Below are 24,503 nucleotides of genomic sequence, written 5' to 3'. Positions count from 1 at the left end.
TATTTGGGAGCATCTGGAAATAAGGAGAAGGGTGTTGAACAAAAGAGATTGTTTTGCTAGTTTCAGAGCACTGGTGCCTTTCAAGATACTGCGTTGCTCTTCAGCTGCGACTTCATTTGAATCGAATGTAAGGTATATTAAATAATAACAATTTGACCTGTTTTAAGAAATTGATGACTGGGGGATTTTTTTTTAAAGGGTTGTAAAAGCTTGTTGTTGGTTTATTGGATGGGATTATAAACTAAAAAACTCTGATCTGCCCAGATTAGAAGCAGATTCTGAAATGTGTAAACTGATTCATGAACTTACGCTATAAACCTGTCATTTGCTATGGTAGCTCAAAACCAAATTTTGTAGCTTTCACAGTGCTTCAGGATACTTGCTAGCTGAATGAACTCAGGATGTCATACAGGAAATGATTAAAAAAAAAGAATTAGGAAATAAGATGATTACTTATGTTTTATGAGATTTATTGAATGTATTTCATAAACATCAAGAAACAATGTTAGTGTGTAATGTTGGCAGGATGCAAATATAATCATGATACGTATAAATGGGTGTTAAAGTGGTATTTGTGAGAAAGACGTTCTATCTGTACTTCATTTGTCTATGGTGATTTTCATCATTCAGCATGTGCCTAACTTCTTTGTGTTTTTGTGGTAGGAAATGACTTACTCTTGACTAGTGCGTCTTGTCTGATGAATAGTCCTTTTATGTTTGAAAGTACACAAAGTGATCTTCAGCATTCTTTGTAAACTACTCCACTGCAGGAAATATTATTTACTAGTTATTATCTAAACTTGATTCAACTCGCCAACAGTTCATAGGCTGATTGTACTATTATTGAGCTATGTACTGATCTCAGCATGTTGTCAGATCTCAAGATCCGACAGGTTCTAGACGTGCTCATTGTGATGCTGAGTCCTGGCTATTCTCTAAAAACTATGATTAGGCATTTGCATATGTTGGGTGGTCTCCTTGGAACAAGATTAGTTATTCTGGAAGCCAGTGCTTTTGAGTCACATCCTGAAACCATGGATGGATACACAGCAGATTAACCGATGAAACAAAATGATATCCCAGGGATAACTTGTATAAGAGGAAATTCCGCTGCACTAAAGTGAGATTGAAACATAGTATCATATGTTAAAAAGAGCATAGTCTTTAGAATCAGACATACACATCTTTTTTTGCTTAAATTGTATGAACTTGAGTAATTTACTTAAATTTTCTGAGCCTCAAGCAACTCATTTGTAATATTGAGATAATAATAGTAGTAACTATCAACATTTGTAAGACTTAAATGAGCTAATCCATATCAAGTATCTGACACAGAGTTTGATGCCTGGTAAGTGCTTAATAAACTATATTCCCTATTATTATTATTTTCTAAATTCCCTGCCAAAATTAGTGCTAGAGCCCAGAGCTCCTAGTCAATGCCTTCTCACGTAAGACCATAGAAATTTATCATTTCACCCATAGACAACATTTAAGTCTTTGCGATCACCCTGCTTTTCCATTTTTCTCTTCTCAAGCATTACTTCTCTTCTGTTTTCCCATTTTTTCTCCTAGTCCTATTCTAATTGCTTTCACTGATTTTTTTTTTTTAGATATTTTAAGTAATGTAAACAGAAAGTATCACATTTTATAACACTGATTTTTTTCCCCTATCCAATGGCAAAAGAAATAACACGGCCATACTTCTTTTAGGTGTTGTTTTTTTAAGAAACCACTTTAGTGACATTGCAAAATTCCATTTGTCATTTTCTAATAGATAATTGTTTGTCTTTGCAACTTGGTCACTGCCTTTATGAACAAAACAAGAACCTGTTGTCATTTCAGATTCTTTGGAAAAATCTTTTTTTTTCTTTGTCGAGGTAGAGAAGGAACTTTTCTACAAAACCATATTATGTAAGTTACTGAGTTATTAGCCTTAAAACATATTTCTGCTCCTTACTTCTTTTACCTTCCCTTTCACTTTGGGTTGTGCCAGCAAGTGGGGTCTTGTGCCCGTTGTCAAAAGATCCAATTTTACTGATTGTAAATATGTAATACCAACCTTTTACACCTGCAGATTTGTTAAAATAATTCAACACATTCTTTGTAAACTATAAAAAGGAAACAAGTGTAAGAAATTATTATTACTAGGACAAAAATCAGTAAAGGTAGCTAATGGATCAACAAGGGTGTTGGAATCTAGAGGTTAATAATAAGTGCCTAGTTATGAACTGTGCACAGGTCCATTTTGCTGGATTAGTTAGAGCAAATGTGTAGGCTGGAGCAAGTCGTTTTCAAGTTTTTGCTTAGAAGTAAACCCCTCTCAAGTACATAAAGCAATTTTTTATCCTCTTTCACTTTCACATACATTACCTCATTTAGTCTTAAACATAAAACTGCCAGACTGGTGTCATTACCTCCATTTTATAGATGGAAATTGAGTTTTAATTTACCTCCAAGCACATTAGTGGTTGAAGCAGGACTGAAATCCAGGTTGATATTTATACTATTATGCCTGTATTATAGAAAGCTCCTCGGCTTTATATCTATTGGTTTACTCGAAGATTAGTTCTGTCAGCTTTTACAACACCGTACTATGATTCAAAATTTGCTTTTAGCTTTTAGTTCCACCCATAACCTCTCCTGTCTTGCAACTTGTAGAATCTGTATCCTGACCCACTGGCTGTTTCAGGAATACCTATCTTTTTTTTTTTAAACATTTTTTATTGATTTATAATCATTTTACAATGTTGTATCAAATTTCAGTGTATAGCACAATTTTTCAGTTATACATGAACATATATATAACTCATTGTCACATTTTTTTCTCTGAGAGCTACCATAAGATCTTGTATATATTTCCCTGTGCTAGACAGTATAATCTTGTTTATCTATTCTACATTTTGAAATCCCAGTCTAACCCTTCCCACCCCCCGCCCTCTTGGCAACCACAAGTTTGTATTCTATGTCTATGAGTCTGTTTCTGTTTTGTATTTATGTTTTGTTTGTTTGGTTGTTTGGTTTTTTTAAGATTCCACATATGAGCGATCTCATATGGTATTTTTCTTTCTCTTTCTGGCTTAATTCACTTAGAATGACATTCTCCAGGAGCATCCATGTTGCTGCAAATGGCATTATGTTGTCAGTTTCCTATCTTTTTTTAGTGTACTTGATTATCAGACAGAAAGGGAAGTGTTAGAGATTTTAATTAATGTCTTTAAAGTGGAGAGGAGAAAAAAAGAGGAGCTGTGATAATTGCCTATGATAGTCCATTTCTTGAGAAACCATATTATTGGTAAGTACCTGGAGTTTCTCCAATAATGCAAGGATTATCCCAGCCAGCTCTTAGAATGAAGGGATTATGTAACATGGCTTTGAAGAGGTGGGCAAGTGAGGCTGAAAACAGGAAATAGTTTTAGGCTTGCCACTTCAAAGGATATTCTTAATGGGAAACTGTCTAAGCAAAAGTGTTGTGTGAAACTGAGTGCGTAGAAACAGGAAGCTACTTTCTACATTGATCTTAGGTATGGAGAATGCCTCATATAGTGGTTATCATCAAAGGCCCTGGCACTAGACTGTCTGGATTCAAATCCAGATTTCACCACTTATGGCCTGTAGTGACTTGCAGGAAGTTGTTAAATTTCTCCTTGTTTCAGTTTCTGGTCTCTAAAGAGGGAATAAAAATAGTACATACACCCAAGGCTGTCTGTGAGTATTATATGAGGTTATGCATGTTAAGTGCTTGGCACAAGTCAGTGCCTGGGATGCTGGGAATGCTAACTAAATGGTAGAAGGTATTATTATTATTATTATTATTATTATTATTATTATTATTATTATTATTACAGATATTATGACTCATCACTTGGACCTTGTATCTTGGACAAGATTTAGCTGGAATAGTATTTGGCAAAAAAAAAAAAAAAAGGTGCTCAGTGAAGGTTTATTGAATTATTACTCTGCCAAAAATGTCATGATGATAAACTGTGTGGTGGTGTTAATGATGTGGGTGATGACAGAAAGTTGAGGAAGGTTTGTGGGGAGACTTCTGGTAGGATAGGTGTTGGACAGGCTCCTTATAACAAGAAGATTTATTTGCTAGTCAGTGGAAAGGGCTCAAGAGAGCTGGTTTTCAGTCCTAGCTCTGCCACCAGTAAGTTGTGTGAGTTTGGACAACTCACATTCCTCTTTGGGTATTTCCTCATTTTAAAAAATAAGGAGTTAAGACCAGATGAGTGGTTGTTAACTGTGGGCTAGGGGTGGGAGGATATCAGAAACTTTCGAATTTTGTATGTCTGAGTTTCCATTCCTCATCTTCCCTTTGTCTTTAAGTCCTTTCCCCTCTTGTGAAAAACTCTATCATTCCTAGTAACCATATAGTATATAAAGCACCTCATTGTTCTAGTGACAATCCTTTAACCCAGAAGCCAAGGAAATAATTATCTTCAGTTTCCTTTGGGTAAGAAAGTCTAGGTGGGGCACTAAGTGTATTTCAGGAACTCCTTTTTTGGGTTTGTAGATAAGTGACTCAGAAAGTCAGCTATCTCATTTCCTGCCTTTGCTTAAATGTGTTGGGCTGATCCAGGAAATGCTATTTGATAGCCTGAGTCAAATTTCAGTAGCCTATAAATAGACTAGAAGTGAGGTATTTTTATCTCTTTACTTGGCATTTATGCTGTACGTGACACAGGACTATGAGATATTTGAGGACAGATTGATAGTGGAGAGAGAACTTTAAGATCTCTCTGAGAGCATTTTAAGGGAAGCCTGATTGTCTTAGTCCTTACAGGTAATAAGAAAGGATTTCTCTTTGTCAGACCTATTCCCTTGGATCCAAAAGTACCCCATGTGTTCATCTCAATCTGTAAGATGAGCTCTATGGCAGAAATGTGGTCTTCTGTTGAACAAACCTACTTACTACTTACAGATGCCTAGGAAGGCAGCAATGAGCTGGTGATGGGGAGGAAGGAATAGAGGAGAGAAATTCATTGGACTTTAGTAAGAGAAAAGGCATCCTCTTAGGATTTTATGGCACATAAGAAAAGAAATACCATGGTATTGACTCGGCCTGGATAGCTAGTTGAAGGAAGTCTTAGATGCTGGAGTCCCACAGGAAAAGCTTTCATAATCTTTAGTCAAACATGTGGGATCCAGCATAGTAGTATGGAAGTGCACGGGACTGGGAATCATGTTTGTCCTACTTCCAGCTCTATTACTAACTCTGATACTAGTTGTATAATCTTGGGCAAATCTTTTACTTCCCAATATATAAAGGGGGACTGGACTAACATTGCCTCCAGTATACTTGCTGGCTCTAGAAGTTTGATTCCAAGATTCTATTATGTAATTATTGAAGCCTACCAACATGAGAACATGACATATGGGCCAGGTAAGATGAAGAGGGTGGGCAGGGAGAGAGGGTCACTCCTGGTTAATTAATTTATGTAGGAAAAAAGAAAGGCAGTCCCTGACTGTTAGGGTAAGTGACCTTTAATCCTTAATTTCCTGCGAAATTGTTGGTTTTAGGAATATAGACTGAAAGATAAGCATGGAACTGGAAATAGTGATTTTTCATTGAAAGGAGAGTATTTTTTGATTGAGTATTTGGAGACATGAATCCTTTAATTTTGAACATTAAACAATATTCTTCAATAATAAAAAAGATAATTAAACTGTATTCTGTGGCAGTGAAGTGCTGTTTTAAGAAAGAGGTGATAAATTCTGATTTATCCTTTAAAAGAGTCATTCTTACTGTATGTGGTATGAAGTGTGGTTTGGAGGCAGGGAAGACCAAACGAGGAGGTCCCTGATGATGAGATCCTCAATTTAGGAAGGGGTAGTGATAATGGAGAGATTGGTTGGGAGAGGGAGGAGTTGAGGAAGACTCTCAGCTTTCCAGTTTGGGCAACTGGGAAGATAATGGTGCCATTTACTGACATACAGAATACAGGGAAGAGTAGAACAGATAGAAGAGCAGATGATGATGATTTAATATTTATGAAGAAATGAAGCAAAGTTCTGAGTTATCTGAGGCTTTGCCATAGATTTGGAGCCTTCTCAATATTCAGATAACTTTCAAATACTTTTTTAATCTCAGAAATGAGTATATGTATGTATTAGTGTGTCTTCCTTGTTGCTAGGGGAGGGGATTGCTATGGACACTAATGATATCATCATTCATAATTCCCCTTGTCAATCAATAAGAACACTTAAGTAGGTCTGGCTCAGTCTTCAGGCTGGAAGCTTTTTGAAGTCATCTTATCCATGGCATGTGATGTATAGAAAGTATGTGTGTGGGGGATGTGGTTGTTGGGGGTGGGGGTGGGTGAAGGGATATGTTTGTTTCTTTTGCTTTGTTTTTGCTCTTATAAGAAGGATGAAACTAAAATTCTCCCTTTCCAATTATGTTGGTTCGAAACTTGTTTTTTGTTTTGTTTCTATGGTTCAGAGGGGCCCAGTTTTCCCCACTCTTGATAGAAAGCACACAGACAGTTTCCAAATGTATTTTAATCACATTTAGTCCTTTCTGAAGTACAATAAAGTTAAATTTTATACTTATATTTTAAGTAAAAAACATTTAAAATATATGTTATATTTTTCTCTTCTTAGATTAGAAATTTCAAGATATTAAATTTTGGAGAAATGGCTTTCGTTCATTTGGATATCAGATGCTTATATACCCTTCTTATTTGCACAGCATTTGGCTCTACTTTGTCTTCAAATGCCGAGATAAAAGGTAAACAAACAATGGAATAGTTTCAAAATTAGGGATATTAACTGTCTTTTCAACCTACTCTATAAAAGTGTATACCAAATAGGTGGATTGTTATTGGAAATATTTCAAGAAGTCCATACACAAAAGATATGCTCTTACTAGTTGGCCTTATGTATAAGGTAACTGATGATAACAAACATTTTGTGGGATAAAAGCCAAACTAAAAGACTTTCCATACCATTTCTAACAAATAGGTTAATTATCTGAAACTTCATTGCGGAGGCCCCAACTAACTGAAAACTTTTCTAAACTACTATCCTTAACTTTTAAGACAATTACATAAATTTTAGACATACAGAGATTTAAATAAAATTGAAAGATAATTACAGAATTATTAAATCATGTCTAATAAACTTTCTTCATTGTGTAAGGTAATTAGAACAATGCATTCAACAAAGATTTCTCATCCTGAGTTGAAACAGAATTGTCATTTCATCCTGAATCGAGAACTTTATTGGTTCGTGGGGGTCCCATTTCAAATCATTATTTGTGCCACCAGTTCATCTGTGGATTGTTTTCCTCACTCAATAAGTAATATTAAGGGAAGTATTAAAATGAATAATAGGGCAGGAATGAGAGGAAATTATTAGCAGATAGGCAACATGAGGACAGTACTATAGTACTACTAGATTTGCTAGTAGGAAAGTTTATAATTTGTTTGTTTTAAATCACCAGATGGGACAGCCATTGCCTCCCACTGCCCCCTCCCTCAAAAGAAAAAGGGGCTGTTTCCTGATGTCATTCTACTCGGCTGCCTGCCACTTTTTCTTGAGTCTTTCCAAAGACTGGCTCTGGTTTGCAATACTCTAGTTGGCTAGAGGATTCAATTATCCAGAATGCATCAAAAAGATCTTCCAGTTCTCCTAATTCTTAAGGCACTTAACCATAGTAGCCATATTTTATATTTTCTATCCCTTTTGTGTGTGTGCCATGATATATGCATATAGTAAACAATGGATTAATACTGACTGATTCTTGCTATTAGAGAGAGTTATATAATAGAGTCTTCCCATCTAGACCACATTCTGGTCTATATGCCCACAGAGATAACTCCATGTTTAATTTCTTGTTTCCATGAAAACTTAGTACCTAGCTAGGTTAAGTCACATTTTGCATATGTGATTTCTTAAATAAGGGACAACTATATAGCAGTAATCTAGATTTTTAAAAACAGCTTTATTGAAATATAATTTACAAAACATAAAACTCACCCTTTTAAACTGTACTATTTAGTGATTTTTAGTATATTCACCAACTTGTATAACAGCACAATTATCAAATTCCAGAATATTTACATCACTCCTAAATGCATTCAGCAATCACATCTCATTTTCTTCTCCCTCTAGCCCCTAGCAATCACTAAGTGATTTTCTGTCTCTATGGATCTGCCTATTCTGATATTTCACATAAATGGAATCATACAATATGTGGTCTTTTGTGATTGGCTTCTTTCAGTTAGCTTAATATTTTCAAGGTTCGTTCATGTTGTAGCATGTACCAGTATTTCATTCTTTCTTATGGCTAGATAATATTCCATTGTATGGATGTATCACAGTTTATTTATCCATTCACCACTTGATGGACATATGAAAGTAATCTAGATTTAGCAATGTTTGTCATGAGATATACGAAAAAAGTAAAAATATTTTATTGATTTTATTTCAGTTAATCCTCCTCAGGATTTTGAAATAGTGGATCCTGGATATTTAGGTTATCTCTGTTTGCAGTGGCAACCTCCGCTGTCTCTGGATAATTTTAAGGAATGCACAATAGAATATGAATTAAAATACCGAAACATTGATAGTGAAAGTTGGAAGGTAAGCAAAGCAGGCACTCAAGATGTTAGAGAGATTATTAGTTTTCTTGTGATTCCTGATGTCAGTATCTACCTTTATTCCTGTATCTCAGTAGCTATTCCTGCTGCTATCTCCTGTGCATCCTGCCACGTATATTTTCACCCCACCCAGGTACATTGGAAATACAGGAAAAAAGAAAACTTGGTCCCATGGAATATGGACTTGAAGAGTACTTACACATTTTACCATCTTCTGAAGTTACTTACATACCTATATATGGGTCTTATATTTGCTACTGAGCTATGTGAACTTTTTCTCTGTAGGAATCAAGCCATATTATCTTTGTACTCTCTCCATAGAACACAGCATGGTTCTTTGCATATATTGCAGTAAGTGCTCAATGAAAGTTTACTGAAATATTAACTATATACAAAGTCAATAAGCACGTTCATTCAAAGATTTCTGTTGTAGAAGGCATTCTGTTATCTTCCTAATTCAGCTAGGTAGTTTCAAGGGACGATTCAAACCAAACGTTCATTGAGCAACTTTTTGTGCCAGGCACTCTGCTAGCTAGGTATCAGGAATAGAAGGATAAATGATATATGATTTTAGACCTTCAGGAGGTCACACACTTTGTCTGGTTTTCTCCAGTTACTTCCAAGATTTTATGTGATTCCTGAAGAGTTCATATGATATTTGAAAGGTGATGAATTATTTGTCTTGTAATATGCATGTGGTATGTGAAAATTATCTTTTGATTTCAAGATGGTTATAGCTCAAGTTCCTGCCATAGAGCCATTTTTCTTGGTTTTTGGGGGAGAATGAGATGTTAATATTCAAATGATCTCATCAAATGATATAATATGTATAAGTGAGCTCTGCCAGAAATATATCTGGGACATTTTATCAGATAATCATCAGAAATTTCTTAGCTATTAGGAACTCTCCAGGATATTAATGACTTCTTAGCCTTGTTAATGTGGCTCCTGATGCCATTATTGTTTCTAAGCTTGACTTTGTCTCATCTTTTTATCAAACAGACGATCATTACTAAGAATCTGTATTATAAAGACGGATTTGATCTTAACAAAGGTGTTGAAGCAAAGATACACACACTTCTGACAGGGCAGTGCACAAACGGTTCAGAAGTTCAAAGCTCATGGTCAGAAGCTACTTATTGGACATCAACACAAGGTTAAAACAAAGCTTTCTTTTTATGTTTAATAATGTCAGAACAGTCTATGTAGGAAGTAGTCCCTTAACCGTGATACACCAGATTGTATGTACAATTGAGAATGTGGCACAAAAAAGAATCCTTAGGAGTGGGTGACTGGCCTTTGTGAATTCTTTAAATCAGCAAACACATTTGGCAAAACCTACATCTTGTTAGGCTGATATAGTTCCCAGTTTGGGCCTCATATTAGTAAAATGGATATGAGTATTTACACAATAGCTCAGAGCATCTTAGAATTATTAATTTAGTACTTTGCCTGTGCTTACACTAGTACCAGTAAATGAGCCCTCAAAAATTTTTGATTTTGCACACTCCACTTACAGTGAAGTGATTTCCAACAACTTCCTTCTGGGGTATTCCTGATTATGTTGATTGCTAAGTGAAATGGAGAGGTCCAAGGAAATGAAATACAATTGCATAATGGTTTTCCAAATGATTCATCACCATGTCTTTCAAGCATTCACAGTTTATTCATTTCTTAGGAAATCTGGAAACTAAAATTCAGGATATGGATTGTGTATATTACAACTGGCAATATTTACTATGCTCTTGGAAACCTGGCATGGGTGTCCATTTTGATACCAATTACAGCTTGTTTTACTGGTAAGTATTTTTAACAATAAGAATTCCATATTAGGAAGATATCTGTCAAAATTAATCCACAGTATGAGTAACTGTATTTTCACTAAATTAAATGATATTTTTTCAGAGTTGTATTTATGATGAGGTTATTTAAAATTGTTTGGGGTTTTCAATGGGAGTAAGTAGGTTTAGGCTGTAGCTAATAGAATGCACTCTATGGGTGATAAAAGGAATGCAATAATTGTTTCTGTACTGGATTAAATTTTGTATCTTTTAGATAGATGGAGTTATAACCTAAAAAATTTTGGCATATTTCATATTCTTGCCTTTTAAAAAAAGCTATTAAAACTGGATCCTTTTTCTGACTTTTCTACTTTTGTTAACTGTCACGGAGGCTTTATACTTAAAGCCATCTTGAATCTTCTATCTCCTTCATTCCTTAATTGTTTCATGGTAACACTGATCACCATGATCAACACTGACGCTCCTTTGCAAGGTCTCACATCTGTTCTTTACTTCACATCTCTACTGTAAGTACTCTTCTTTAGACTTACCTCATTCCACACCTGGATTATTGCCATAGCCTCCCAAATTTATTATATTTTTAATTGAGGTACAGTCAGTTACAATGTGTCAATTTCTGGTGTACAGCACAATGTCCCAGTCATGCATGTATATACATATATTTGTTTTCGTATTCTTTTTCATTAAAGGTTATTACAAGGTATTGAACATAGTTCCCTGTGCTATACAGAAGAAAATTTTTTTAAAAATCTACTTTTATATGTAGTCATAGCCTCCCAAATGATGATCTTTCTGCTTCTAGTCTCTCCTATTTGTTCTGCACACTGTAGCCGGATTTATCTCCCTATTCTGCTATTTTCATATGCCATTCATTTGCTCAAAAACCTCCAGTGGCTATTCATTGCCTCCAGTAAAATCCAGGCTGCCACTCATCTCTGCCTCACTATATCACTGCCTTTCCAACATTACCTTCTACTATCAGAATGTTAGTATGAATGAATGTTAGCAAAATGAATGTTCCACTCCATTTAGATCCATCTCTACATTTTTTTCTCACCCATATTATGATCTTTTATGCCTTTGTGTGCACTGCTATCTAGAATACCATCTGGCTGTCTCTGTCACTAACTTATCCATCCAAGGCCCATCTGGTACTCAATTTCGTTAACTCTTTACTGATCACATTAGTTTCTGTTCAGTTTTTCTCTGAACTATTACTTATTATAGCTCTTACTCATTGTCCAGATGACCTTTAAATTTTTGTCATACATGTATGTTTTGTCACCTCTCTTAAATTTTTAAGAGATTGATAGGCACGGCCAATTTCTTATATTTCTCTTGACTATCTCTGCTGTGCTATGCCCATAGTAGATTATCACTAAATATTCATTAAATGAATATACCAAATGATAATAGCATTGATAAGTTGATAGATAAGTATCAGAACTTACACATTTTTAAATACCAGAAAAAACAAAAGAGGACAAAGTGGTACTCTTTGTGAGTTTCAGGCCCAAATTATGGTGTTTTTCTTTAGAAAATCGTAATATATAAGCAATAAGGTATAAGCTATTAACAGTCCTGAGTACTGGTTTCTAATCTATGCACTGGCATCATTCAACTTAATGGTCTTGAGTAAGCAATTTCCCTTTTGAGGGGGTCTCAGTTTCCTCATCTGGAATTGGATGGGTCAATTTTTAAGGTCTAGCTAATTTGTCCATTAATTCAACAAATGTTAAACAATTATTAAATGCCAGACATTGTTCTAGGTAAAGAGAATAAAAGTGTAAATAGGACAAAATCTCTGTCCTCTTGTACATCGTAGCTCATGTTTAACATAACTTTATCCTCAGTAAAGTAGTGAAAGATAGATATTAACATTTTAGAGACTGGAAAATAAGGGTACTATGAGGCTTTCCACTGGCATAAAGTAAATCTGTGTATCAAGCCTAGAACACAAGTCTCCCAAACTCTAATCAGGTAAACTAACTCAGAGACTACAATTCTGCAGACTTGACCTAAAGTAAATACTTGGCATAATGTGAATTCAGTAGAGTCCAGATATTGGTACCAGGACCTTATGAGCTGCTAGATTGGCCTCATTTCAAAAAAAGATTTTGGCTGCTTTTACAGACAATATCACATTTTGCATTGTAAGCTATTCTTTAGGAAAATAAACCAGGCATTTGTTCCTTTGGAATTCAGTAGGGAAATTCCCCCTAATTCCCATTAGATTTGTTACTGGAAAGAGGTTAACTTGCAATGATATGGCACATTTCTTGCCTAGGAGAGTGGGGAATTAAATATTTACTTGCCAAACAGCTCTTCTTTTTCTTTTTGAGCCCATGTTGGCTTTTCTGAGGTTTATCTCTTCATGGATATTAAATCCTCAGAGGATTTTCATTCATTTTATTAAACATAAGAATATTTTGTAAGTCTGCTTTTAAATATGCTTTCTTCTAATAAGTTCTCCAGTACAATGTAAGAAAAGCAGTATCATCCAGGATTATCAATATAAACCCCACATTTTCTTAACAGGAATCTTATTCTTTGATTCACAAATTCTGTTGGTGAGTCAACGTAACCTAACTATAAGAGTAAGAATTTTTGCTTTATCTTTGAGATTTTGTAAGACTCCCACCAGATTGTAAATTCTGTCGCCTATGTCTGTTTTCCTTACTGTTGTAACCTTAGCGTTTATTATAGGATATGGCACATAGTTGGTCCTCAATAAATATTGCAAGTTATTAAATGATTTTTTATTTACCTGGTATCTTAAAATAATTGAAAATAGAACACCATGCTACTAGAAGATACTAGTAAACAACTCTTACAACATTTCTTTTTATAGGTATGAGGGCTTGGACCATGCAGTACAGTGTGCAGATTACATCAAGGCTAATGGAAAAAATATTGGATGCAGGTTTCCTTATTTGGAGTCATCAGACTATAAAGATTTCTACATCTGTGTTAATGGATCATCAGAATCTCAGGCTATCACTCCGAGCTATTTCATTTTTCAGCTTCAAAATATAGGTGAAGTAAACAAACAACTTCAAAATGTTTCTAGTTTTAGATCATTTATAACCATGTTAAAGAGAGAGAGATACCTACAGAAATGCTAAGCCAGAAAAATGGGGGCCAACAGAGCATAAAAGGAAGCACTGATTAAATATAAAAGTATGGAAGATAAGGAATTGAATGAATGTAAAGTATCATTTTTATTTAGAACTCACAATTTGTTTCCCAGCTTCAGAATCTGTCTGCTATACAGTATTTTTGTCTAGTATTAGTGATGGAGTAATTAGGGAAGCACTTATTCCCAAGCCTCAATAGGCAAATGATTGGATATTGTCTGAATCTGTGTTCTGAGTCCTAACAGTTACAAGAATGACAGGTTCTACAGTCAGCCATATCTGGGTCTGAATCTTGAATTTACCACTTTCTAAACGTATGACTTTGGACGAGTTACTTTAAACATGCTTCAATTTCCCTGTCAGTAAAATGAAGACAATAGAGGACCACCTCATAGATTTATTGTGAGACATGAATAGTTTATGACATAACTTTTTTAGTTGTGTGTCTGACACATCATAAGCTCTAAATAAGAATTAGCTGTTAATAAAAATAGTAGTAATTGTTGTGGTAGTTGTTTCTAATGCTGTAAAATGGAAACAATAACTGTAATGATTTGGATCTTCTAACTTTTGTACTTAAATATTTGCCAATATGTGACTTATCAAAAAGTAGTCCCCCAAATAACCAAGTTTCTTAATAAACTAATCTTGGTTGGCAAGCAGCTTTGGTTTTAATTCACATTATGGAGGATAGTCTTAAGCCACCTGATTTATCCTGGAGACTTTTGTCAGTAGATATCCCTAGCTTTTGATAAGAGCTACTGCTAAACTTTAATAACCTCCATGTTGAAATGGTCTCCTTTTAATTTTCAGTTAAACCTTTGCCACCAGACGACCTTAGTTTTTCTGTGAAGAATTCAAAGGAAATTAACTTGAAATGGAGCATCCCCAGAGGACCTATTCCAGCAAAGTGTTTCATTTATGAAATTGAGTTTAAAGAAGATGATACTGCCTGGGTGGTATGGACATTGTGATTACTTGGGAAAATCATGAAGTTAGCCTATTAAATAAAATAGCAAACAATAAGAACCAAAATCAGTTGCTATCAGTATGAGGAATAGAACATGGCATATACTTTTAATTTCCAGAAAACCAAATAATCTAGGGGATGAAAGAAAGATTCTTGCTGTCTGAAAGTTTAATCAATCATACCGATTTTAAAGCTACACAGGCCCTTAGAGATAATCTCGTCACTTCTTTCCAATATTGTGTCAAAAAATTAAAGTTGTCAAGCACATGCATAAGATGGATTGTGAAGAGGCCTCAAGTAACAAGAAACTGAAACAAAAAGCACAAAGAAACATAAAAACCACTTCTTGGGGAACAACCATCAGGTCCAAATTACCGTAGAGTCTGGCAGGGCTACTGGAGAATTGCTTGTAGCAGGGAAGAGGGGTAAATTGTGGAAGTAGGCAATGGTTGCAAGACTAATTACCCCTCAGCACTAATAATGTGGTGATGCCTTTAGCCCACGTTGTTATATATTAATTTTATTCATCGGTTTTTAATTTAGGGAGTGGTGGAGACAAGTAGATGAGCCACTATTTCTAATCAATTTGTTTCATATACAGATGAGAAAACTGGAAGTTGAATTGATTTATAAATCCCAAGGAAGTGAAGTGACTTAAAATCAAATTGCACAGCTAGAACGAGAATCCAAATCTTATTCCCAGTCCACTTTCACCTACACTGTATTATGCTGGTTCCCAAGAAAAAATATAACAAAAGGAAAGCTGTAATTTTGGATAAGAAAAATTCTTCAGCTCTTTGAAATACAAAATTGAAGTAATCACTTCAGTGATTTTTTTTTTTTTCCTTTTGAGCTCATTCAGCCTATTTATATTCATATCAGAAGGGGTAGTTTCATGTCAAGCCCTGAGCATTGTTGCACTGATCTTATGATGGTTAAGCAAAATAAGAGTAAGGGAAAAAAGAACCTTTGTGTTTATGAACTCTATAATCTCCATAGAAATCACATTCACGTGATGACTCTTTTTGCTAACTCAGTATATATAGCATTTTCCAGTTTATAGGATCTGGGGAATTTGACACTAATCCAAATACTGGGTGTCATAAACACCAAAACACCAAAACTACCTAGGAATTTTGTCCTGTCACACCTGTCCTTTACTACTAGAGATCCATTACCAGTACAGAAAAATTTAAAAATATAGATAAGGAAGAGAAAAATGAAAAACAAAACAAAAAAAACACCATACAGAGAGATAATCATGAAATATACCTTTCTAGTCATTTGATGCCTATATTTCACATAGCAAAACTCACTTTGAAAATGACAAATCAAATGGAATCTGGGTACCTGCTATTAGTTAATGGCATCTTATTTTTTTCTTGACTTTCAGACTACTACGATTGAAAATGAAATATACTTCACAAGAACATCAAATGAAAGCCACCGATTATGCTTTTTAGTAAGAAGCAAAGTGAATATTTATTGCTCAGATGATGGAATATGGAGTGAGTGGGGTGATGAACAATGCTGGAAAGGTATGAGATTAAAACAACAACAACAACAAAAAAACCCAAAAAAACCAGTGACTAGAGTATTTCTAGCATTATTTGAAGAAGAAGATGCCTTACTGGATGCCATAGGTCACTACAGTTCAGTGACACTGGTTATCCAAATGATAGGATCAACTCTTCTTCATTATTTTTTAAATTAAAGTGTAGGGTGTAGTTGATGTACAATATTATATAAGTTACAAGTCTACAATTTAGCAATTCACAATTTCTAAAGATTACTCCATTTATAGTTATTATAGAATATTGGCTACATTCCCTATTTTTATGTGTATAACATTGATTGAGCTTTTCCGCATTGCAAGACTTAATCGATTCTGTTTGATTTTTCCTACTTTCATTTGACAAGCTAATCTTACCTGTTTTGCTTTCATTTTACTAGTGGATTATTTCCAATGATACTCTTAGCTCCAAAGTATGGTGGCAATATTCTTGAGCTTCTTACATACTAACTAGATAGATGTTAACCACACTCTCAATTGTAGTCGTACAATTACTCTGAAGTTTTACTTACAAGCATATATGTATTTTATGAGAACCTTGACATTATTATGTGCCTTCTTTATGTGGTTTGGAAAACTGTATGCTCATTATTCAAGTTTCTTATAGTCTATGCCTCTTCCCCATTAAGATTTAAAGGAATCCATTCATATAATGTTAGAAAGAAGGAACAATTGTAAAATATGTTGATATAGTTACTGAAGAAAATATACTGATAAAAGAACAGTACTAAATAACTGGAGCTATTTGCTAGCAAAATTAATTTTCTTTTAGTGTATTTTGTAATCATGTAAGTCAAGATGCTCTTGTGAATCGTCTATAAACAGAGAAGATAAATTAGCAGCAAGCCCCTCAAGTGAATATAGATTTATGGAAAATCTAATGTTCAGTTTTCACTAGTTTAACTAAGAGTCTGTTATAGTTCTATTATCGACATTCTTGTCTTTCTGACTGACAGTAAAGAGAATATGCTAGTTCTTTTGAGGGGAAGTCTGTTTTAATTACTATTTTCCTATGCTTTCAATTTTCAAGGGAACAGAAATCTTAAAGCAAGGATAGGTAGCATACATTCGTTTTTGAGTGTCTGGTACTGTGCCTAATGGATATTTTTCTAATTGATATGTCACCATGAGCAAAATGCACATTCCATTCACTTTCAATAGTGATTTAAAGTGACTTGAGATAAAAACATGTATTTAAATTAAATAGCAATATAAAATAAAAGCCTTGAGAGTGAGGGAAAATGTTATTGTACTTTACAGTATACTAGCTTTATCAATAGAAACTGTTAATAGTTGTTTGAAATTGCAGGAAATTAATTCAGCATTGATCTTTCACATAAAGATAAGTAAATACATATACAGGTATAGATACAGACATATAATGGCATTTGTATCAATCATTCATCTCCTTTCATGTTATTCCATTATAATAGAATCCCTGTATGACTATTATCTCCCTATTAATATAGTGGTATCATTGTTCTTTTTCAAACATCAAATATTTATTAAACATGCAGTTATCAGACTTTTTCAGGCATTGGAAATACAGCAGTAAAAAAAAACCCTCATGGAATTTGTATTTTATTCCCAAGTTGAGTAGAGATAAGCAATAAAGAAGCCAAATATATCATATAATCATTAAGGGCAATGGAGAAAAAAATAGACAGAGAAGGGGAGAACTTAGTTAATTAAGAGATATATGGAATCAGAAAGAACACTTACTGGTTTGACGTTTTTCATTTTTGTCACTACTATAAGAAACCTGGAGACGCTGTGGAACTGACATTGAGAAAGTCATGCCCTGAAAGATATCTTGTTATTAATGCATAGTTTAAAATGGATATGGTGGGGTTTTAGCTACCCCCTCAAAAAATACACCCTGTTATGTATTTTATATGTTATCTTAACCATGATGTTGATGACAGATTTCTTTTGCTCTGATGGATATCTCTTGGTAGTCTTAATAACTTTGAGATTAGGAACAAAGACTTTCCTGAGATGCATGTGGTCTTAGTTCTTTTGGACATTTCTTATTGGATGTTTTAACTTAAAGAAAAATAGCACAATATTTTTTTTTGAAATGATAATACATCTTCTTCAGGATTAACTCTATGTGTAGGGAAAACAACTGAAACTTCATGAAAGAAGCCTGCTTTCCCACTGTTAATTTTGCATGCCAAAAAACTTCCATTATTAGTCATCTCTCTCATTATACCCTTGCAATTCTTAACTGAACTGAGCCTACGAATTTGACTGGTAATTTTCTAGTAGAAAATAAGATCCTAAGGGAATAGGACAAAGAAAAAGGTGGGGTTGGGGGAAGGTTTGAGTGTAGGTATCGGCCTAGGATTCATTCCATGGTACTTCAAAACCAGTGGGAGATACTAGTTTTGGAAGGATAGACTTTGTGTACTTTTTAAGTTTGTCTAGTGATTACTCATTTCTTGCTATGCAGAAGAACTATTAAAACTTCATCCCTGAAAAAAAAAAAAAGCCTCATCTCTTTAGTCGCCAAAATGTGAGACAACTTTAGAAACATGACCTTTAAAAACTAGTTCCGTTATTCACATAGAGATTTTTATTGAAGACCTGCTCACTCACTACAGCATTGTATAATTTAATAGAAACACTTGACTTACTGAGAGTTAAGAGATACACAACAAATGTTTATCTAATCACTTGGCTAATATTTTATCATTTTGTTGTTATGGAAAATTCACAAGGTCAAATTTTAAACAAAATCATATAAGAAAATAAGAATTGGACTTTAGGGAGTAATTTTTGTAAGCAAAATGAAGAGCTTTCACAGTTAAGTAAAGTAGTTCTATTAAAAAAAAGCACACAAATGAAAGGAATGCTATAATCAATCATAATTATAGTATCTGTCGACTGAAATAAATGCGCAGCTTAAAAGTTGAGAGTTGTTTTATTTGGCGGAAGGACTCGAGCTGGGATGACAGACTCTCAGATGGCTCTGAGGGACTGCTCCAAAGGGGCAGGGGAGGAGCCAGGATATATAGGAGCTTTACAACAAAGACCAGGTAGTTGGAACATTAAAAGATTACTTGTTATCTAAAGAAAAGCAGGCATCTCAAGTTAAAGAATTTAGCGCTTTTCTATGTATGGGAGGGAGCAAACATTTGGGCTCACTGAATTCATTCCTTTGACAAGCACCTAGCTATCTAGGGCCAGTAGCCTGCCCTTTCTTATTCTGAGTCCCCTCAGGGTGCACCATTGTGAGTGGCTGCAGAGGCTGGGCTGCAGGCTTGTCTTCACTAGGGGGCGGCGGCAGCCGCTGTTGACTTGATGACTTTAGCATTCTTTGTTTACTGATACGGTTTGCAGTATTTTTCGTTCACATATCTATGTATTGGCAAATATGGCAGAAGTTGCCAAGTTTAACTCAGTTCTTCACCATTTACTAGTTTATTTATAAAATATTTCAGTTTAAAAAATAATTGTAAACTTCTAACCCTTCCCCTTTTTTTGGTGATTTTTAATCCTAGGTGACATACGGATGGAAACATTGGTGTTTTTCTTGATACCATTTGCTTTTGTCTCATTATTTCTTTTGCTAATAACTTGTCTGCTTTTGTATAAGCAAAAAAATTTACTGAAAATGGTAAGTTGTGTAACATTACAACGTTTAGTTTGAGATAGTAGATAAAAATATTTTGCATTTAGAACTGATGGGCCTACATTTATAATTTTGCCTATACACCGTGAGGGTACAGTTGATGTTGTATGGATTATGGTGTCTTCAGAAAGTGCAGTAATTTAAGAAATTAACCCTAAAAAACTACATTTTGGGGTGGATTTACTTTTGATAAGATATAAGAATAATGTTTTAGAACATGAAACACTATTTACCTCTAGATTAGGGGAAAATACAAGAGTTACAGGAGAAAAGCAGGATTGGGAGAAAGGAAAGAGTGACTTAAAATGGACATAGACTGAGATATATTACTAGTGTGTCACAGGCAAAAGATCACAAAAATTAAAAAACTTGGTGCCTATATACTCCAAGAGCTCATACACTAGTTGGAGGAGATAGAATCTGTACAAAAAATAAAACCTGCATTACAAGCTGATTTTAGCTGATTGCTATTTGAGTTGTACAGATGATGCTATAGAATTTCAGAAGATGGAGGGATCACTATGGGTTGGTGGGCTTTAAGGAGGAAGTATGACTTGGAGAAAAATATCTTAATGCCAAGTCTTTTAACAATAAAGAGAAATGTGAATGTTGCTTTATTTCTCTGCTGAATGCTTTTTTGTCTATTTCTCTGAGTTCTTAATCTAAGTGAAATAGTTTGTGTTATTAATGACTATTTCTTAATAATGGAGTTCTTTCTTGATTTCAGATTTTTCAAAAAAAAAAAGAAGTCTTTTCTCATCAAGAGACACTCTGTTGACTCAATAAATTCATCTCACGGCCAGATGTTAAATAGGAGCCTTATTAAACTGAATTTTTCTCCAAATGGTCAATAAATCTTATTTTAAAAGCATTGTTGTATTTAAATAGGCTTTGGAACACTCAAACTGTCAACTAATAGTAAATTTTCTGGATTCTATTAAGAGCTTTTTTTTCTTGTTAAAAAACGGAGTTCAGTCAATTAAATTTGAAGATCTACTTGGTTTTATTAGGCAATTCATGAATCAAGCTGCATCCCATCTAGCAACTAGAAGGGTAGCCTGAGGGATTGTACAAAATAGAAGATTTTTATAGGAAGAAGGATGGGGCAAGGGACCTATTAGCAAAAGAAAAGGAAGGATTATTTTTAGGCCAAGACGTCTCCTTTTTTTGGTGGTGGGGGGAGTATGGGGGAGGAAAGGCAAGGGTTCTATCATGCAGATTGCCTCTTCTTCCTCTGGGTGCCATATAGAGGGTCCATGTGGCAGATGATCTCATTGGTGCTGACCAGAAAACTCCAGACTGGTTGATTAAGATTATATTTCCAGTGAAGGTTGAAACTGCAATTAGGTTAGGTGTTAAATCTAGGTTTGGTATTGTGGGCTTTAGCACAAGTTATGCCATTTTGGACCTGTGGTTTTTCTCTTTAACATTCCTCAGTCCATGATGAGAGTGCTGCATGTACAGAAGTCCAGGCATGGGTCAGAATCCCTTTGTGATGTATTAATAAAACAATGTGATTTTGCAGCTTGTGCTAAGCCATAGAGATATTGTCACATCTTGGAAGATCAGAGTCTAGTTTTTTAAAAATTACACTTGGGATGAAAGTATTTACCAAAAATAAGGTTGTTTGGCTTTAAAAATAACCTGTGGAGAGGATTCATACGAAGCAAGAAATTTTAAACACATTCATATCCTAAATGTGTGCTTCGCATTTCATGAAAAGTTGGGAAGAATGCAGTGCTTAAAAGGCTGAAGATAATGAAATGACTAGAGATCATATTTGAAATATTCAGATGTCACAAACTATGCATGAAAGCTTGAGAGTTTCCCATATTAGTTGGCAGCATTTCCTACTTTCTAATAGTGTGATTTTTATTTTTTATTAGTTCAGAGACCAAAAAGCACAAGCCTCTGAAGTCAGAAGCTTTTAAAAAGTACATCCAATCTTCAGACAAATTGGCAGTTGACTTCTAGGAGGAAATGTGGCAACCTAGGTATAGACAGTTACTTTAAGATTTAGAGAGTAATGACCTCCAGATGACAATCAAGAGCCAAGTTTTAATTTGGATCGATATCTGTTTAATATTATTCAGAGTGGTTCTACTCTCTGCCCCACAGATCAATAGAATGGGAATTTATTAGAAGAAATGCAGAATCTCAGACCCCAGCCCAGACTTACTCAATTTAGCAATCTGCATTTTAACAGCATCCCCAGGTAATTCATTTGCACATTCAATTTGAAAAACAATATAGCAGTATTCTAGAATGAAAAAGACTAAAGTAATATAATGGAGGGATAAGCCCATGGGCAGGGTAACTACAGCTTTGACTATCATTGGCACTGATCATCTATCTCTAAAAGGGGAAAAAGTACTAAAACTGAGGTGTGAACCAGAATACCATCCTCTATTATCACTTGTAATCAATGATAGAATGCACCACCACTGTTTCTTAACTAGACCTATCCTTATTAAACATTTAAACTCCTACAGTAGTATGAATTAGGATATAATATGTTTGGCAGATTACTCTCAAACCAGGGCTTACTCGAGTTGTTCTTAGTGTATTGAGGGATTTTGAGGAGGAAAGAGGAATGTGGAGGGGAGAGGTCAAGTCTAGGCAGGGAAATGGCAGGCAACTTCATCCTTGGAGGCTGAATGGGTCTTGAGGACCTAGGATTTCAATTCTCCTGTTCAGAACATGCATAACAAGATCTACTAATCAAAGATTTCAGAAATCCCTGATTAAACTTAGAAGTCTCTACCAGATTTGCCCTAATAGACTGGCTATAACAACCATGTGGCACCAAATCTGGACAGAGTAGGACCCCTGGAAATCCTGGCCTATTAGCTATATAGGTTTATTAACCTCTAAATAATGTGACTCCCAAATTTTCTGAAATTGAATTTTTTGAAATCTCCCTCTCTACATTATGATAGAGTTTTAAGGTATTGAATATTTCTTAAATGCTTGGTACATACACAGTGCCTTAAGCCATGGTCCCCCTCTTTTCCATCTATCTTCTGCCACCTAGGGCTGTCCTAGCCCCTCACTTTGAACTCCCTCCCTTAGGACCTGCCAGCAACTAAGGAATAACACCTTTCACAGCAGGAGTTCCCTAGGATCCTACTCTGAGGCAAAAGAATGAGGATGGCTTCATGGGTATGTGCCCTGTGCAAGTACACAGGGCCCTATTCTTGGATACTTGAAAGGGCCTCAAATATGGTTAAATGATCTGCTATCACCATCTTGAAATTCTTAATCATTTTTGAAGAAAGGGCCCCATATTTTATTCTTTACTGTGCCCTGTTAATTTTGTAGCCACTCCTTACAGCCAGCATCAGTTCTGATTAGTCTGCTCAAGATGTACCATTAAAACATTTTGAATATCACCTCTGGTTTTTTATATTCATAGTCATACCACATTCCAGACACTGTGATAGTCACAAACAATAACTATCCAGCCTGAGGCAGTCATTTGCTTGAAAGAGGGAGAAATGACATTTATTGAGTGTCTCCTGTAAGTGAACTTCTATGCTAGGTGCTTTATATAACACTATATCGATAATTTTTTCAATCCTCAACACATTCTGAGAGGTATATAAGGTGCCCGTATTATAAATGAAGAAAAACTTAAGTTGAATAATACATTTAAATTGTTTAATTCAAAAAATGTCTCTAGGGATAGAGAAGGACATTTTTAAATGATCAAAGGGTGACTCCATTAGGAAGACATAACAATTATATATGCACCTAACAAGACAGCCCAAAAATACATGGAGAAAAAAACTGATACATTGAAGAGAGAAATAGACAATTCAACAATAATAGTTAGACTTCAATAAACCCACTTTCAATAGGGGGTAGAAGAACTAGGCAGAATATCAACTATGAAATAGAGAACTTGAATAATATAAACCAGCTAGACCTAACAGATATCTATACAACAATTTATTAGACAGAAGCAGGATACCCATTCTTCTTAAGAGCACATGAAACATTCTCCAGGATACCCCATATGCTAGGACATAAGACAAACCTAAATAAACAATCTAAATAAATTAAAAGGATTGAAACCACATAAAGTATGTTCTCTGAATATAATGTAATGAAATTAGAAAACAAAAAATTGAGAAACATAAATATTTAGAAATTAAACAACATACTCCTAAGTAATCTAAGGATCAAAGAAGGAATCACGGGAGACAGTAAAAAAATATACTTGATCCTTGAACAATGCAGAGGTTAGGGGACACAGACCCTTCCTGCAGTTGAAAATTTGTGTATAACTTACAGTTGGCCTTCTGTATACATGGTTCCTCCACATCCACAGTTCCACCTCTGCAGATTCAGCCAACTGCAGACTGGGTAGCACTGTAGTATTTACTATTCAAAAAAATCTTTGTGTAAGTGGACATGCCTAGTTCATACTTGTGTTGTTCAAGGATCAACTGTACTTTGAGTAGAATTAAAACAAAAACATACCATACCTAGCTTATGGGATGCAGGCAAAGCAGTGCTTGGCAGTAAATTTATAGCTATAAGTTCATATATTAAAAAAGAAGGAAAAAAATCAATAACTTAACCCTCCTCAAGACACTGGAAAAAGAAGAGCAAACTAAGCTCAAAGTAAGCATACATAATAAACAATAAATATTAGAGCAAAACAAAATAGAGAACAGAAAAACAACAGATATTCAACATCAAAAGTTGGTTGTTTGGAAAGATCAAAAAATTGATAAAACTTTAGCTGTATTGATCAAAGAGAGGGAGAAAAC

At 34.7% G+C, this 24,503-nt stretch overlaps 1 protein-coding gene across 4 annotated transcripts in view; it reads left to right on the top strand.

The window, feature by feature from the left end:
• Window positions 1-20,690, top strand: part of IL13RA2 (interleukin 13 receptor subunit alpha 2) — a 46,364-nt gene extending 25,674 nt beyond the window's left edge. For 2 of the 4 annotated variants that reach the window (XM_032474921.1, XM_032474922.1), the window contains 9 exons: window positions 6,607-6,733; window positions 8,438-8,589; window positions 9,609-9,762; window positions 10,285-10,405; window positions 13,260-13,444; window positions 14,359-14,504; window positions 15,909-16,053; window positions 19,595-19,710; window positions 20,453-20,690. In XM_032474921.1, the coding sequence (XP_032330812.1) occupies window positions 6,607-6,733; window positions 8,438-8,589; window positions 9,609-9,762; window positions 10,285-10,405; window positions 13,260-13,444; window positions 14,359-14,504; window positions 15,909-16,053; window positions 19,595-19,710; window positions 20,453-20,503 (1,197 nt within the window). In that variant the 3' untranslated portion in view covers window positions 20,504-20,690. Of the gene's footprint in view, window positions 1-108; window positions 128-3,688; window positions 3,706-6,606; window positions 6,734-8,437; window positions 8,590-9,608; window positions 9,763-10,284; window positions 10,406-13,259; window positions 13,445-14,358; window positions 14,505-15,908; window positions 16,054-19,594; window positions 19,711-20,452 lie in introns of those variants that run through there. The other 2 variants (XM_032474923.1, XM_032474924.1) reach the window with 2 other exon arrangements.
• The last annotated feature ends 3,813 nt before the right edge of the window (window positions 20,691-24,503 follow it).

This window comes from Camelus ferus, chromosome X (assembly GCF_009834535.1).
Source record: "Camelus ferus isolate YT-003-E chromosome X, BCGSAC_Cfer_1.0, whole genome shotgun sequence".
Lineage (NCBI taxonomy): Eukaryota > Metazoa > Chordata > Mammalia > Artiodactyla > Camelidae > Camelus > Camelus ferus.
The sequence above is the reverse complement of the archived record's forward strand: the minus strand, read 5'-3'. Positions and strand labels throughout refer to the sequence as shown.